Source organism: Oryza glaberrima, chromosome 6 (assembly GCF_000147395.1).
Source record: "Oryza glaberrima chromosome 6, OglaRS2, whole genome shotgun sequence".
NCBI lineage: Eukaryota > Viridiplantae > Streptophyta > Magnoliopsida > Poales > Poaceae > Oryza > Oryza glaberrima.
Genome location: NC_068331.1, coordinates 22,044,714 through 22,062,779, shown reverse-complemented (window position 1 = coordinate 22,062,779; position 18,066 = coordinate 22,044,714). Strand labels below are relative to the sequence as shown.

General features: G+C 45.8%; 1 protein-coding gene across 1 annotated transcript; it reads right to left on the bottom strand.

The window, feature by feature from the left end:
* Positions 1 to 1,352: 1,352 nt before the first annotated feature.
* On the bottom strand, positions 1,353 to 15,466 carry LOC127777007 (receptor kinase-like protein Xa21). The gene is made up of 12 exons (XM_052303529.1): positions 12,439 to 15,466; positions 11,986 to 12,332; positions 9,911 to 10,067; positions 9,055 to 9,308; positions 8,531 to 8,796; positions 7,743 to 8,398; positions 5,202 to 5,315; positions 5,000 to 5,089; positions 4,224 to 4,342; positions 3,847 to 3,908; positions 3,481 to 3,742; positions 1,353 to 1,382 (listed from the first exon to the last, which is right to left on the bottom strand). The coding sequence occupies exons 1-12, from the start codon at positions 15,464 to 15,466 to the stop codon at positions 1,353 to 1,355; spliced, it is 5,385 nt and encodes a 1,794-aa protein (XP_052159489.1).
* Between the last annotated feature and the right edge of the window lie 2,600 nt (positions 15,467 to 18,066).

Here is an 18,066-nt window from a genome sequence, read left to right as displayed (position 1 = left end):
TCTTGTCCAATAAGGACTAGTATCTACCCATGGGTATAAATATGTACACCCTGGGTCATTGTAAACTATCACATAGATCAATATAATTACTCTCGGCACATCGCCACCCTCTTTTCCGAGGTTTTTTTTATCATCCAGCAGAACCTGGCACCTGACGTGGGGCTGCATCGGCTTTCAATCTTCGGTGAAGGGGTAAGTCCTACATTTCGTCGGCCCAGGTAATTGTATTGGCTACATTGGTATTGTTCAAGGCTGCATCGCTTCGCCCTCTTGGATCGCTCTGGTTCGATTGATATATTTGCCTACCTATTTATCATATATCTTAGTTAATTTAGCTTAGCATCTTAATTTGATCATATCGGCTAAGATTCGTTTTAGGGTTTATGCTGGTATCGGTTAAATTATCCTGCTAGATTAGATTAACAATATATTAATGCCGCAGGATCCATTAGATTCTACTGGTCATAGTGCCGAAGTTCGCGCCACCCTGGTCTAGATATTATGTTTCTTTTCACACTTTGTGCTGCATCAGCCCTAGTCATGTTTAGAACCATAATCTCTAGCCTGCTTTTTGATTGTCAATAAGGGTTTCATCAAGGTTTCAGTCGATGAGTTATCTGGACGTTGCATCAGTTTATAAGGATTACATACAAGTTGGATTTAGTCGATCGTAATAAAGATTTCACTGTTTATCTAATCATTTGGATTTAATGACATTGGACCTCCAGCCCATATATGCTTTAACCTTCGGATCAGTGTTTATTCTATCATATCATTATTAGCCGATTGGCTTCTACTCGATTATATTTTTTACTACATTACCATCAACTGATTGTCTTTATATCGTAATCTACATTGGACATATAGCCGATTGCACAAAACCCTATTGACATCGGCTGGAACTATTCCATCGGCTTGTCAGCAAATCGGCTATCTGATATGTTGTTTACAGATCTTGTCAGTTGCAGGATCAAACTAACTGGCACGCCCGCATCTCATCAATTTTTAGACTTGCACTGAAGCTAAGCAGATCTCTCAGGCCGTTGCAATTGTCGACTTAGTTCGCGCCAACACAGATCTAGTACCATCGGCCGAGCGCAGATTTTTCGTCAACAGTTACACACTTACTGGCGAACCCACAAGCAGTCCTTGACATAATCTGTCTTCCATATTAGATCATGCTTTAGATTTGTCTTGTTGACTTGGGATGTATCTAGCAAGGCAGCATCGATTATATTTCGTTATATATGCCTCCAACATAACCTACAAGCAAGACAAAGACCCGTATAAGCATACTATATTGATTGTTATTTCCATATTTTGTATTCAACAATACTTACAACGAGTAACACTTAAGGAGATTGGTGCCCACTGCTCGCAGCCTGTAGAGGTTAAAGAGTTTTGGGAAGTCTACCGCAATGTAGGCATCTAGACCAAGAAATGGCTGTGGAAGAGGGAGAGCAACGGGGATGCCAGGATGAGGAGACATAAGTAGGAAGCCATGGGTGGGAGTGGGTGCATAGAGGAGAGGGAGGAAGCGATGAGGCCCTAGGCGGCGTGGCAAGGGAAGATCGACATGGGGGCTGCTGCCTGAGGAGAGGATTGTGAGGTAGGCGAGGTAAAGGGGTCGGAGAGGAGGAACGGGATGTGTGGTGGTGGAGGGCAGCGACCTCAGTGAGGAAGGGGATAGGGATCCTAACACAGAGTGCATGGATCCCATATCAGCAGTTACGTAGATGTCCATGTCATCAGTGCTACTCCTCTCCTTCGCCTTTTGAAGATGTAGAGGGAGAGAGTGAGAGGAGAAAAGGTTTTATTTTTAATTTTAGTTTTTTCTATGTGACGAACATATGGGTCCCATCAATACGTAGGCACCACCGTCGTATGCCCCGTTGGTGCACATAGTAGGTTGGAGCCTATTTGAACTTATGTGACAATCAAGACAAGTTCCACAACCAAAAACGTATTTTGAGAATTGATGAACATAAATGATATATCTACACAAGTTTAGAGACCAGCCCTACACTTCACCCTATTTAAAAAACATCGTATTTCGAATTATTTGTAAAATCAAGGCATTGATTTTGATTTAGATTTTATGTGATGAAAACATTGGTGGTTTGCTGATGATATTTTGGAGATTTATAGACGGTTGATTTTGTGAAATGAGTGAGTTCGATTGACCTCTGGCGGTCAGACCGGGCGAGTCCCGGTCAGACTGCAGGTCATGTGGCGGTCAGACCGGCCAGCCTAATGGTCTGACTGACAGGATCCTATTCGATGTCGGTTTCCAGTTGTCTTGTTGGATTTTTATGTTTCCTTTGGGGATTTGACTTCTAGATGGTTTCTATACGTATGGATATTGTTGTTATAGTAATGTAAGTCAAGTTGGGATAAACTTGTGCTCGAAATATGGTTTCTTGGTTGTTGCATGTGCAGGTGTTGCTTGAGACCTCTGGAGATAGTTGCCGGTGATAGATCGGAATCAACTTGGGAGAAGTACACATCCAGGGATCAAGAGATCATGCGGGATACTAAAAGGCTTGAGAACAATGCATGTGGTGATGAACAATCCATATGATATACAAGAGGAATTGTGTACGTATTGAAAGAAGAGTCGAATTTGGAAGGGAGCCCGAATTCAGGAAGATTGATAGAGATAAGGGAAGGGATAAGTTATATACTTGCAAGAGAGGGTTTTCCATGTGGTTAGGTGTTCTAAGTTGTGTTAGATTCGTGGGCTTTGCACCGCCTACATCGTGTATAAATAGAGAGGGAGGGTGTGGCCTCTCGGTATCGATTTTAGATAGACTTGAGTTGACAGAAAGTTAGGGTTTCGAGTTTATTTCGAGATTTTTGTGAGGAGTGTTGTTGGTGCACTTTGTAAACACTAGTTGATGCAACATATTCGAGAGTTTCAATCTACATCTTCCAGTTTGTTGTCTACCGGTGTTTTTTGGATCCCGACGGTCTAACCGCAGGCAAGGTGGTAGTCTGACCAGCTGGAGAGCGGCAGTCTAACCGCAGGTGTGCGCGCGGTCTAACCGGTCAGACAACAGCGGTTTGACCGGTGAGTAGTGGGCACCTACCGCCGAACAATCGGTGACTCTGGCTCCGTTTAGTTCCCCAAAAAAATTTCCCAAAAACATCACATCGAATCTTTAGACACATGCATGAAGCATGAAATATAGATAAATAAAAAACTAATTGCACAGTTGGGGGATCGCGAGATGAATCTTTTGAGCCTAATTAGTCGGAGAATCGAGCGCATCGACTCCACCATCCGCGTGTACGTCGTCAGGTGCTCCTCTACGGGTACCGGAATCGCCGCGCCTAAACGTTGGATCGTCGTTGAACCGTCAACGACGACCCGGTTGATGTCGTCGACCTGCATGGTTAATTTGTTCGTACATATTCGTAAAATTTGACAAAGAGAAAGACATGAAAACATAAAGGAATGGTGCGATGCAGGGTACTCACAGCACGAGCGAAGTCCTGGTCACGGTGCCTGGCGTAGAGGTCTCTAGTGCCCGCAACGTGGGGCTGCTGCTCCAAGGGAGCGAAGGTGACCCTAGTACGGGTGCGTGGCTGGTACCAGCGTAGGTAGGCTTGGTACGCCTCCTCAGTGTGTGGCTCTCCCTTGTGGTCCACGACCTCCTTGGTTGCGAGCAACCAGTCCTCAACAAAAGTCGCCAACTTGGCGGGCCAGTCGCCAGCTGACTGCTGACCCTTGCGCGAGTACCTGCGAATTAATGTGTCATATTAGTGTGAATCGACAGATGTTACAAATTATTGTGAACAGGTTGATTTTAATGCAACAACTCAAAGCGTAGTGAAAGATCTTACCGGTGAACAGCAGCTGGGACGGTCGTTGGAAACGGTACTGGAAAGGACTGACGGAAGCCGAACTGCCGCATCACGCAGAAAGGGGCGTGAGGCTCAAGCAGATGTCGAAGACCATCGGAACCGTAGTCATCCAGTACGCCTGGTCCCTTGTGCAGAGTGTGGACAGACCCAACGGTGCACGAGCCTGGGTAGCCGCGGCACTGTAGGGCTCCCACACGACGTCAGTCGGTAGAAGGCGGTCGAACTCCATAACAAACTCAGGATACGACCGCCTAACCTGGACTGAGCCCATCAGCGCTGCAATACGAGACGATCGATGTGATGTACAATTAACTTAGCAATTAACTTAACAATACGAGAAGATCTATGCAACGTACCTGACGACGGCACCACAGAGTACCCATCGTAGGGTAGTCGACCTCTGGTCGCTCCGCGTACAGTGACTCCTCGTATACGTGCTGGTCCACCTCAGGGCGGCCGATCGCAATCCTCTCATCTGCCCAGATAGAAAGAAAGAGAGGGCACCGACCAAAGGTCGCGCTGGGATCCGTCTTCGTGCAAGCCTCACAAAGGCCACGGTACAGAGCTGCCAACAACGCGGAACCCTAGCTCCACTGAGGCACCTCGCCTACCGCGGCGTCGGCGATGCTCCTGGCGTAGTGCACGAGTCCCTTGTCGACCGCGTGCCCGTGACCGCCACAAAACATCACCCAGCCAAAAAGCCAGAGCAAGTACGCCTCCAAACAGCGGCTGTAGGAGAACTCGTCGGCCTCCGCCTGTAGCTACTCGACCTGCAAGCATTCAATAAAATGTTAGGCACCTTAACTGTGGACTAAATATGTAGTACGCTTGTCATTTCGGTACAAAAACACTCACGGTGAACTGAAGCAGCCACCTCTTCGTAGGTCCGGTGTTGCGGTGGTGTGCCAACGGCTCAAGCGGGAGATGCGATGCGCGCTGTACTAGTGCGAAACGTGCCGTCAGATCGTCCTGCCAGTCCACACCCGTGGTCACTGACCCAACAGCGTCTCCCGCGAGCGGTAGCCCCAACAAGTACGATACGTCCTGTAGGGTAGGGGCTACCTCACCGCACGGCAAGTGAAAAGTGTGCGTCTCTGGCCTCCATCGGTCGACCAAAGCTGCTAGGAGGGACCGGTCAACAGTCCATCATCTGGCTGGGTCCGTGTCACCGGCGGCAGCCTCCACCAGCCGACACATCGGTAGGAGGCCGGCCTCACGCAGCCTGCAATTACAAATTAATATATCATTATAAAAATTATTACAGCGCAACTAATTTATAGTAACACACTGTTCGTACCTCTCGACAAAGGAGTCGTGAACCGTAAGTAGCTCACCGCACGTCCGTGCCCGGAACGTCCCAAGCTGAGCCCCCTGCACCACAGTAAGGTGAGACCGGCGGTGATCTATCGCCGGGTCCAACAACTGAGGTGTATCCTGACGTGCCATCTCTGAAAAATATAGTGTTTCGTGTTAGAACAATTCAAAAGGTAGTAATGTAAAACAAAAGATAACTTGTAAAATTATGAAATAGTAATAAAATCATGAGAATAATTATGTACAACAAGAGTACATGCTATTTAACATATATGTAGAGTTCGATAATATAACATAAGATAACATAACATTACGTGTCGAAGTCCGACATTACATCAGCATACCTAAAGACACTAGGTGCCTTAGTCTGACGTTACATCACGAGACCTAAAGACATGACATGCCGAAGTCTGACATTACATGACGAAACATAAACACATCGATAAGTTCGAAACAAATTACAAGCAAAGCCACATGCCAACATAGAACATAAGAACTACACCTAAGCCTGGTAATGGGCTGGCCAACCCATGGGTTGTACGGGTTGAAACACTAATGGGCTGAAAATGGTGTGTCTTGTATGGGTTATAGGAAGGAATAAGGGCAGGGTTGGGTTGGGCCATGTAAAATGAGGGTTACGATGGGCTGGACACTGTAGCTTAGAATGGGGTTCAGCCCATGGGCAGTAAAAAGGGTCTCCTTTGTGGGAGAACCCACAGCAGTAGGAGCTCCGCGACGGGATCGGTGGCCGCCGCCGCCTTGCGCCGCCTTCTCTCCCCCTCCGCCTCCGCCTTCTCTCCCCCTTCTCCTCCCCGTCGCGATCCTCGTCGCTGTCCCCGTCCCAGTCCGCGAGCGCCGCCGCTCTGTCCTTCCCATCCAGATCGCGCCACCCCATTCGCCGGCATGTCGTACGCCTCCACCAGCTGTCGGTCCTCCGCGGCTCCGCCTCCCGGCCAAGATCCGGCACCGTGCCGCCGTCCTCCGTCGCCTCCGCCTCCGCCTCCTGTCCGAGATCCGCAGCACCGCGCAGCCCCTTCTCTGCATGTCGACTTCTGCAACCAAGGTTTGTTTTCTTTGTTACAGGCATTGCTATTCTTGTTCTTGGTTTCAGTGCAGCGGATTAGATTGCTATGCTAACATCTGAATGAAACAAATCTTGATCACATGTTGAAATTGTTAATCCAGCTAGGGATTGCTTATTAGTTTGCCGATTCACATTACAAACTTGGAAAGAGCTATTAAGATTAGATTAGACATTGAATATAATGTATAAGCTTGTATCTCTGATCATAGGATTCTCTTAAATAAGAAGTATATGCAGAGGAACGAATATTGTTTCAAGGCATTGTTATTCTTGCTAGTCCCTCTTTGTGTCATATTGAATTTTAGGAATATGTAATACAGAAAATTCTAGGCATATAATGATTTGTACTTCTGCAACTTGTAATACATTAAGTTGTATATATCTTGGATTTTAAATAAACACACATATATAATATTCTGAAACTGTGTTGGTCGAACTAGCTGCTCTTCTGTTTGAGATTAACTGAAAGCTGGTGGCCATGTGTTGATCTGAATTTGAGGATACAAGGATCTGATATTCTGCCTTTGAGTGCTGAATATACATTTTCTTCATGCCACTTAGGTAGATGGCGCATTGTGCTGAATATACTTAGGCTGATTCTAAATGCATGCTTTTTGTTAGAGGCTGTGTGGCTACAAGTTACTGCATGTCCTTTTGGCCTAAGTGAATTCTTGTGCTATATGGGTAATTTAATTTATACTGTAATAAAACTTACTTGTTATCAACTAGTAGGAGTAAAGCAACTCTGAATTTCCATTGCTTAAGTATAGGAACATGGATTATTGTAGTGATGCCTTCTTCAATAGGTTCTAACTTCTAACCTCATTTTGTTTCTACAGGGAGATGGAAACATTGCACTGGACAAGCTGTGACATAAAAGGAAGGCTGAGATTAAGCATCAATAGATCTTGCTAGTACTTTTGATTGAAAAAATTCTGATCTGATTCATAGATGTTTATTAGTTTCAAGGCGTGTCTATTTGTAGCCTAATTTTGCTAAACTATTGTGTATTTCTTAAGAAAATTTAGTCATACTCTTAAACCTGGCTTAGTTTGTGGTAATCCCTATTTAACTTATCTAAAAATTATTTGTCTTACTCCCTATAGCTGTTCTATGCATGTATCCAAAGCTTTCATGTATGTGTGATGGCTCTACAGTTGTGTATGGCTGAGCCGCTGAGGTGCTGAGCATGCTAAAAGGCTCAATGGGTTAGTCTTTTCATTGTTTATGGGTTGTCCAAGGGTTCACAAAGGGTTAGGGTTCAACAAGCACTGAAAAGCTTAAAGGTTGGGGTTGGTTTGGGCTAAAAATGCATGTTAGTGGGCTAGGGTGGGGTTCAGGTGCACTATATACACATAAATGGGCAGGGGTGGGGTTCGGGGTGGGCCACGACCCATTACCAGGCCTAACTACACCACGTAGCCAGACGTGGCACGACGACGCCTAGGACGTGGTCGAGTGGAGGTAGTGCCTTCACCCGTAGGGCGAGCTCCATCTGCTGCTGATCCTGATAGTCCTGCCTCCGCCGCACTTGGTTTCTCCTTGTCTTTAGGACAATGCTTGTAGGTGTGTCCACGTTCATCGCATTTGCTGCAACGCTTCACCCTGCCAGCCTCCGACTCGTCCATATCGTTGCGGATGCAACGAGTCCTCCTCCTTCCAGCCTTGCCTCGGAGCTTCGATGGGTCAGGAATATTGAGTACTTCATCGTTAGTCTCTGTGAACTCCCCAGCTATGCCGAACCCATAAATCTCGCCGCTCCATGTATGATATATTGCTTGCTTACTAAAGTACTGTGACACATATACTGCATCTGGTATGCCACACTTCGCTGCGGCAGCAATGACATGGGTGCATGGCCTGTGGAGCAGCTTCGGCTTTGCACAAGAGCAATGACATGTGCCGTCGACTTTGAGAACACACTCCTGCTTCACTCTCTTGTGGTAGATACCCCTGCCTGCCTTATCTTGACATAGTATCTCAAACCTGTGTTGTTGGGTACCTTGCACTAGAGCTCGATGTTTCATGGCCTTTTTACGCAACTCCTCTAGCTTTTTCTGCATGAAAGTTCCAAACAAAATGCCGTTGTTCGGCATAGAGGGAAGAACTGCCTGGAACCGATCCCTAAAATACCTGCATGTCCCATGTAAAATGAACTCCACTATGCCAACTAGTGGCAGTCCACGGACACCGCGCATCACCCAGTTGTAAACTTATGCCAAATTTGTTGTCATCATTCCATATCTAGCACCACCTGTGTCATACGCCTTGGCCCATTTCTCTTTTGATTCATGCCGAATCCACTGAGAAAATTTCCAAATCTCCAATCCAGTTCTTCTAACCAATGTTGGACTATCCGTTGGGAGAGGTCCAAGAGCTTGAGGAGGGTCAGCAACGGCGGTCAATGGAGCCACTGCACGCTGATCACTACATTTGGCTGTCAACTCATCTAATCTCTTCCAAAGCTCATTGAATTTTTTCTCCTGGTTCTGATTACATAGCCTCTTGAACATGTTCATGAGCTCCTTGTTCTTGAATTGCTTGAAGAAATTAGCTCTCATATGTCGCATGCACCACCTACTCTGTACATCTTCCCAAACACCAGGGTATCCTTGTTCCATACTCCCAAACTGCAACTCTTCTATCGCTCGCAGAATGCCAGCGTGCCTATCATGTATCAGGCACACATTTGGCCTCATACCAACAACTTTTGTTTTAACCAATTTTAGGAACCAGTACCAGCTGTCGGTATTCTCACTCTCAACAAAAGCAAATGCCAATGGCAATACCTGATTGTTCCCATCTACTCCTATTGCTGTTAGTATCTGGCCCCGATACTTTCCTGTCAAGAATGTCCCATCAATGCAGAGAACAGGACGACAGTTCACGAATGCCATCTTGCATGCATGTAGAGCTAAGAACGCCCTTTGCAGCACACTCTTCCCAGGATGTTCAATTGAGGGGAATTTCTTCACTTCGTAAGAGCTCTCAGGGTTTCTTTCCTCGATAACACCAAGCAGGCGTGGCAAATTGTCATACGAGGCTTCGTAAGTTCCAAATCTCATCTCTATTATTTTCTATTTGGCCCTCCAGGCCTTGGCATAGCTAATAGTATACTTGTATGTCTCTTTGATGTGTCGGATTATTGACCTTGGTTCATATGTGAGATTATCGATGACATGCGCATACATCTCAGATGCAACAAATGCACATGTAATGTTCCTGTGGTATTTCTGAACACCAGGTAGAAAACATGTATGCTTGGTAACGACTGACACTGTCCAATAATCCTTCCATTTCCCCTTATACGCGTGCACTCTCCAAGGACAACCATCTTTTTCTTAACACACCGAACTTCATATTGCGACCGGTTGGACTTGGCAACCCAAAACTCTCTATGAAGTGACACTGCAAAATGTTTTACCGCCTCCTTCATATCTTCTGCTCTACTATAAATCGCTCCCTGAATAACCCCATTTTCTTTGTACTCCTATCTCACACTATCCTCTTCAGAGACGACCAGCCCAAAAAAATCCTCAGTAGCCCATTCTGCTGGATTAATATCCGTCTCATCATCTGACGAATCACCTTCCTCTACACGCTCGTTGTCAGAATCCTCCCTCTCCATTTCATCCACAATGGCACCGACAGTCTCCTCCTCGTCGGCCACTCCACCTGGTTGAATGCCCACTGGAGCTACTACGCCCCCGTCCTCTCGTGCGTTGACCTCCTCCATAGAAGTCTCATTTACTTCAGCACTTGGTCCCTCGCCATCATCCATGTTCATCTGCACACCTGGAACCTTCAGGTGAACAAACGGAACCATAACTAGAGGCCACCCGCGTTGCAATGCATTTTCCACATACCATCTCCACACTCGAGAGTTTTGAACTGGCATTAGTTCCCAATAAAAACCCTCAGTTGCCCGACTTACTATAACATTGATTGTTATGTCACTTGTCTGTGGATCAACTCTCAAGCCCCTCATTAACCATCCTTTTATAGAAGGTACACTCCTCTCAGGCGGTCTATCAATTCCCCTTTTTGATACAATAAAATCTGACAGATCTACCCCAGTTGGCCCGTAACGGACGTTTCCTGGTCCATGGTAAACTTGGAATATTTGTTTGTTCGACATATCTGTCAACGAAATAACTACATCATATTACTCTTTCATGCAATAAACATCTACAACGTAATATCTTCTTATGTATGCCAATGCAATGGTAATGTATTGATTCCAAACTAGCAGATCTACGTAGTTACCGATATCTACAATACGCACTTCTAGATTAGTACAACTAAAACCCTAAAAATATAATGCATTTATTCAAACAAAGTTTTAAAAAATACACACTATTTAACTCAATAGTCACATATAGGATCTATGAATATTACCTGAAATCGGCGTCTGAATCCGGCGTCTGAATCCGGCACGACTTCGCCGCTTCTTCTCTTCTCCTCCCCTTTCTTCTTCTTTTTTTCACTGGATTTGAGGGGGGAGGAATGAGGGCTGGGGGCTGGGCGGCAGGCCTTTTATAGGCAGCGAGTCCTGCCGCCCGGCCAGAGGGCGGCAAGGGGCCGCCTGCAAAATGGCCGGCCCTGACTGGCTTTTTTGCATTCGAGCCCCTTGCCGCCCCACCAGAGGGCGGCAAGGGCTTTCTTGCAAAAAAAACCCTCCCTCCGTCACCGCCCGTCCCTCCCCCGTTTGCCACGTAAACTTGCCGCCCCATAAGTGGGCGGCAGGGTCTATTTTTGTAATTTTAGCCGATAGATTATTTCTGTAAATATTAAAAAAAATCTAAAAACGAAAAAAATTCTCGAGACCGACAGAGCTGATTTGGGCCTAGATAGGTCCGCGAACCACGATGGCCCAATTCATAGCCCAACCATACCCAGAAGAGGGAGCCAGCGCACAAGCCTAGATAGACCCGAGCCGGGCCGAGCCGAGGAAATCAGCCAGCCCAGCTCGCGCGGCAGCCCACGCGCGACGACGGCGGCGCCCCGGCGAGCACGCGCGCAGCACACACGGCGGTCGCAGGCCATCCCATCACCGAGGCTGGCATCAGCGGCGGCGCGCGCTCGTGGCCCGGTGCTGATCTCTTGCGGCGACCGATGTTTTGGTTCGCTGCCGCGCGAGCTGCGGCGAGAGGCATGGCGGCTGGTGTGGTGTAGTTGGCCGGCGGCCGGGGACGCCCTATTCCGGGTCATCCTGCCGGAGATACGGCAAGGTCCATGTGGCGCGGCGCGGTAGCTAGGGTTCCGAGAGTAGCCGGGGTACACGAGCAGCTATGATATGAGGTGCGCCCCCTTTGGCCCTAACCTTTCCAATATGTGCCTATCTGTCTTCTTTGATCTATCATCTTGTTTTTGGTGAGAATTAGGCGGTGTGAAATTGATGCGTGCGTCCGTCTCTACTCTTATTTGCCCTTGATTGGGCTAATTTTGTACTATTGGATTCATGTCCGAACTTGAGGTTTTGCAATCTGACACAAATCTAGCTTTGACGATTGCCTAGCTTCGATCGGAATACTAGTGCAAATTAGTTGAGGTCTCTACCATTTAATTGGTGCTCATAGATATTATTCAACTTTTTTTTGGAAGAACTTGACATGACCGCTGCCTAAAACTTCAATAGATGTACAAGATGCAATTATGCAAATGAAAATGGAAAAGGTAGTAGCTCTGTACAACCATTGTACTGATGCTTTGTTTCATACACCATGTATGCTTGAGAATATATGCTTGATCTTAAGGATTTCGGCAGAAACTTGCCCCATTTCCCATCGGTCCTTAGGAGATGCAGCAGAGCAGCATAGACCTATTCTGACCAATGGAATGATGCAATTCTGCATCACTGTTGCTATGTTCATTTCACCTTGTAGCATCCTGGGATCAACAATCTCATAGGTATTATTGGGAAAAGCTCTTGCAACATGTTCACGAAGGCTTGTACCATTATTGAATTTTTCATCAGTAGGACTACTCCCTGTTATCATTTCCAATAAAATCACGCCGAAGCTGTAGACATCACCCTTGGTTGATATCACTTCACTCATGCCATACTCTGCATTTAATTTATGAATGTAATAAATTAGATATTATATATGTCCTGTCTCCACAATTCTATGAAGAACAAAAAGAGTTGGCCATTATGAATATGGTTATCTCACCTGGTGGGATGTATCCTATAGATCCCTTTAGGCAAGCCAAAGATTTTGAACTTCCTTCATATGCATTTGAGGTATTGTTTAGACATCTTGCTAGGCCAAAGTCACTGACATAAGCAATCATGTCAAGGTCCAAAAGGATATTGCTTGGCTTCAAGTCACAATGTACTAGCGGAGATGCACATTGGTTATGCAGATAGTCCAAAGCAAACGCTACATCCAAGGCTATATTGATTCTTTGGTTAAAAGTCAGAGTTTTCCTCTCACTGTGTTCATGAGCCCTTGGATGTAGCCAAGTGTCCAAGTTCCCGTTGGCCATATATTGGAACACAAGGGCTTTGAAGTCTGCCCCATTGGAATCCACTGAAGAGCACAGAGTGATGATTTTTACAAGATTTTGATGGCGAATGTTTCTTAGAGCTTCACACTCCACACTAAAGCTCCTTTGGCCCCCATAAATTCCAAGGTTAAATACTTTGATGGCAACCTCATCTTGCTGACGGTCTAGATTACCTTTGTAAACCGTCCCAAACGATCCTGTGCCAATTAAATTGGCAGAACTGAACCTATCTGTAGCCTTTACAATATCTTGATATGTAATGTTTTTCACGTGATCATTAATTTGTTGCCAATGTGGGTTTGCTTGCTTCTCCTTCCTTCCATAAATTCTCACGACATAGGATAGAGTGATTATAACAACAATGATAGCTGGTATTAGTATCTCTAGGACAAGAACCAAGATCTTGAGTTCCCTTTTCCTGTCAGCCAAAACAGAACAAGAAGGAATACCAACTTTTGGAACACTTGTACACAAATGATTATTTCCTTCAATTGATACTGCATTGTCAATGTCAAAAACGCCACCCGTTGGAATGACTCCATCAAAATTGTTGAAGGATAAATTGAGGTCCTGTAGGGAACTCAGCGATTTCAGGAACTGTGGGATATTCCCAGACAAATTATTCCGAGATATATCCATCTCATTTATGCTTACTAAGTTCATAAAAGATTGTGGAATACCTCCTACAAAGAAGTTGCATTGTATCTCAAGATACTCGAGAGTCACACACTGGCCAAGGGTGGATGGGATCTCTCCAGACAACATGTTGTTTGAGATTCCAAGTTTGTTCAAATTAATGACATTTCCAACTTCGTCTGGCATTCTTCCAGAGAAGTAATTGTGTGACAAGTTCATCTCTTGAGAAAGTGAAGTAATTTTGAATATCGTACTTGGTATATTCCCATCTAATGAGTTGTGAGCAAGGTTAAGTATCTGGAGTTGAGTACATTGCCCTATACTTGAAGGTATTCTTCCGCTGAAGTTGTTCCCATCCAATTTTATATCTGTCAACTGAACTAGGTTGCCAAAAACATCAGGTATATGCCCTGAGAGCTTATTTTGTGCAAATGATAGAACAGTCAAGTTGTTCAGATTTCCAATTGTTTGTGGTATAGTACCAGTGAAAAGATTGTAATCCATAAACAATATACTGAGACTCTTTAGATTACCTATTTCTGGCGGTATCGGTCCATAGATTTTGTTATTTCTTAGCCATAATCCCTCAAGATTGCTAGAAAGATTGCCGATTGAACTTGGCAAAATTCCTTGGAAGCTGTTCCCATCTAACATCAGTTGAGTCAATTTAGAGCAATTCGAGAGTGATGTCATAAAGCTCCAATTGCCCGGTTCTAGCATGTTGTATGACACATCAAGTTCTTCCAAATTCGGTAATGATCCAAAGAATGGCACGAGTCCAGTGAAACTGTTATTACCTAGGTAGAGCATCTCTAGGTGGTAGGCATTGAGAAGAGAAGCTGGAATTGGGCCAACAAACTTGTTTGCCGGGAGAATCAAGCCCTGAATTTTTGGAAGTGTGTAGCCAATATCGGAGGGTAATCTTCCCACGAGTGAGTTGTTTCCCATGGCAAGAAATGTCAGGGATGAAATGTTGAAGAGAGATGGTTGAACTAGACCAGACAAGTTGTTCACACTCATGGTCAGTATCTCTAGTGTTCGGATATGACCTAAGCTCTCTGGAATGTTACCAACTAAATTGTTCTTAGAAAGGCGAAGTTCAAGTAGGGAAGAAAGGTTACCTAGTGAGGGCGGTATTGTTCCTGAGATGCAATTGTCCCTTAAGGAAAGATATTTAATGGGGGAGGACATGGCCGCAATAGCGGGTATAGAACCAACAAAGCTGTTCTGTTGGAGGAAAATGGCGGTAAGTGATGAAGTATTGAATAGAGACTTTGGGACTTCTCCACTAAGATTATTGCTCATGAGCATAAGTACTTGGAGAGATGAGCTGTTTGCCAAGGACTCTGGTATGCTTCCTGTGATATCATTATTCCCAAGATCAACATATCTGAGAGAAAAGCTGCTGCCTAGAGATGGTGGTATTTCATCTGTGAGCCTGTTGCTAGTGAGGACCAGTGCTTGCAGCTTAGAAAGATTCCCAAGAGCAGAGGGGATTCTACCTTGCAAATTGTTTCTGCTGAGATTAATCTCCTGAAGATGTATGCATTTGCCTAGGCTAGCTGGGATTGCACCTTGGAAGGAATTGCTTGACAAATCTAAGATTTCAATTTGGGAACATGAAGAAAGTTGAGATGGAATGTTACCTTCTAAAGAGTTCATGCTGAGGTTGAGGTTCCTGAGTTTCCTCAGGAGGCCAAGCTTGGGTGGTATGCTGCCATGGAGGCTGTTGTTTGACAGTTGAAGTGTCAGAAGAGAGGTCAGGTTGGCAATGCAAGGTGATATGGTGCCCTTGATGCCTTCTGATGAGAGATCTATTGCAATGACCCGGGGAGGACTTCGTGAGCTGCAGGTGACTCCATCCCAGTTGCAGAAATTCAAGGATGTGTTGCTCCATGAGGATAGAACTCTAGATGGACCAGAGAGCTGAGACTTGAAGCAAAGGAGAGCCTGTCTATCGTCAGTTTCATTGCAGATGGTTAACGATATGCTGCAAAAGATGAAGTGACAAAGAACCCATGCGATGTTTGGAGACAGGACACTCGAAGAGGCCATTGCTGTTAATTCCAACTATCAACAAGAGACCTTCTCCGCGAATGGCTGATCCAATGTTTTGTTGGTAGTCCAAGATATAGTCGCAAGGAACAAGGAAGATGCACAACCAGATTTGCTACCTGGTGTTTGTTCAAAACAGAAAACCTCTATCCAACACTGTCAGCAAAGCACCTTGTAATTGAGTTGCTTGGAAAGGGTGTGGAAATCTGGAAAGTGAGGTGAGACATGCAATGGAACTAGACTGGTCGATCTTCGTAGGCCTTTTGGTTATTCTGAAACTACAAGCTAATGCCCAAGTTTTTTGACTCTTCAGGTTGCCACTTACCTTGCTACATCTGCTAGCCTCCTAAAGAAAAACGAACCCCGGCCCGACTAGCTATGATTCTCGAATACTGGTGTCGTGTGAATGCACACCTTATTCCTGAAGAGAAATATCGATAGATATGTGATTCTTCTTGAGTTCCCAGGGAATATATGATGATCTATCTGTCTAACCAAGAAAGAAATAACCTTTACAAATGGCTATATATTCTGGGAACACTGGGTAGCTGAACAGCCTTGTGCCGTGCCGGACTGGCTACAACGAATGGCATTCGCCAGCAGTTCCGCCGCCTCCGCCTTTCCGGCGTCTGCTTCAGCCGGCGATCCTGCAGCTGCACCGGTGGCCGTTCCAGGCGGCGACCTTACAGCTGCTCCGGTCGTCAATCCTCCTGCTGCAAAGTGTCCAGCAGCCGCTCCACGTAAGCTAACTACTGCCCCACACAAAAATTGCTTCCATATTTTCTCTATGTATATACATATTCATGATTTTCGTGGTTGTTTTTGTTATTGATTTGTGATATGATTAATATTGGTTTGGCACTTAATGGTGATGTGCTGCAGATCCGCCGATGGATCCGAGTGACGAGGGTCGTTACTTCCCTACACACCGGCTTCCTGAGTATCTGAAGAATCATCCCTGAGAGACTACAGGGACGTGCTGGGAGAACCGTCCTCCATTACCAGAAATTGTCGAGTCGTCGTCAAGCTGCAAGCATTGCTAACTGCTAGAGCAGCTACCTACCTACTGGCTACTGCGTTACGTGTACGTGTACCGCAGGATAGATTTGTAATGTTGTTTTCAGATACTCCGGATACTGTGACCAGAGAATAAATTCCAGGCATTAGCCTGGTTTCTGCTAGGAAAAGAACAGAGTCTGTGCAATTGTAGACAACAGTCTAGTATCAATAAAGCACAGCAGAAAGGCTGCCAAAATATAACATCTACATGGTTCATTGTCCATCAGCCAGCGCTGTGCGGCTGCCCGCGCGCCAACCCATATGCGCATACATATAAATTACATGGGCTAAAATTAAAAAAACACCTGCTAAAAAAGGAAAAAGGTCCAATTGGCCTGTATAAATGCATTGGGTCAGCCCGCTTAAAAAAGAGAAGCCATCGGCCCATGGAAAAAATACCAAAAAGGGTAAAGGCTAAAACCATATGGGCCAACTGACCGCGTGGATCAGGCCACGCGCGATCAGCCGCTGATTGGAATAAGTCCACGTTGAGTCTCCCAAATATATGTCTAATCTAGTTCGTAAACCGCAATACCAGATATTTTGAACCCAACTATTAAAACAGATACAAAATAACTTCATTGATGGTTTTTGGTGGCGTGAGTGGTTGATCTAGTCTAACCGTCTGGGTCAATAAGTGGGCTCCACATGTCGTCCACTCTCCCCTTCTTCCTCCTCCCTCGCTCTCCCCCTAATCTCTTTCTCTCTCACCCATTCCTTTTCCCCCTTCGGGCCATCCTCCCCTGGCTGGCCCCTTGTGTTCTTCTTCTCCACAACGACGACAAGTGTGGGACGATGAGATGGAGCGGCTAGACACTCCTCTCTCTCTCTCTCATGCCTCCCGCTGTCGCCGTCCGCCATCTCCTGTTGCTCACAGGCCGTTGCGCCACTCCCGCGCCTGCACCGCTTGCCGTCGTCTCCACCCGCCGCCGCCGCCGTAGGAGAGAAGGAGCGGCGAGGAGAAGGAACTGGAGGGAGGGGAGAGAGAAGGGACACATGGGTTCCACAATTTCTTTTTTGTGTCAATGACAAATGGGTCCCACACATATTTTTAATTCTAAATGCCACCTAAACGCCACGTGTAAAGGAGACCCGGTCAATACCGCCACGTAGGCGCCACGTCAGCAAAACCGTCAAGGGAGTCAAATTGCACCGGTTTTAAGAGTTTGGGGGTCGAGATATCCAGTTTTGTAGTTTAGGGTCACGGATTAGATTTCGATCACTTTTGAGAGTCACTAAGGGTGTATTTGGTTGGGTGGATGAGCCTGGATGGGAGATGGCCACCCGATTTTTTGTGGTGTTTGGTTGGAGGGCAGGGTGGAAGGGGCGGCCCAGAATAGGGAATATTCCCTTGATATGTTGGATGAGTGCATCCGGTCGATTCGGGTAGATGAAGCCGTCTAGTTTTAGTCTGGGTGATGTGTCCAACTCTGATTGGCCGTGGTTAGTTTGATTTTATGTTAAGCAAGCTTCAAATGAATTTTTATCCTAAACCGTTTATCTAATTTATGATTTAATTACACCATTATATTTGTTACAAT

Bases quoted from the DNA above. Each gene is read 5' to 3' on its own strand.
- LOC127777007 (XM_052303529.1), bottom strand. From the start codon at position 15,466: ATGGCCTCTTCGAGTGTCCTGTCTCCAAACATCGCATGGGTTCTTTGT. The intron at 8,797-9,054 runs GTATTGCCATTG...AAGCAATTCAAG, and splicing joins GAGTAGATGGGAACAATCAG to AACAAGGAGCTCATGAACAT. The intron at 3,743-3,846 runs GTAAGATCTTTC...ATTAATTCGCAG, and splicing joins GTCCCAGCTGCTGTTCACCG to GTACTCGCGCAAGGGTCAGC.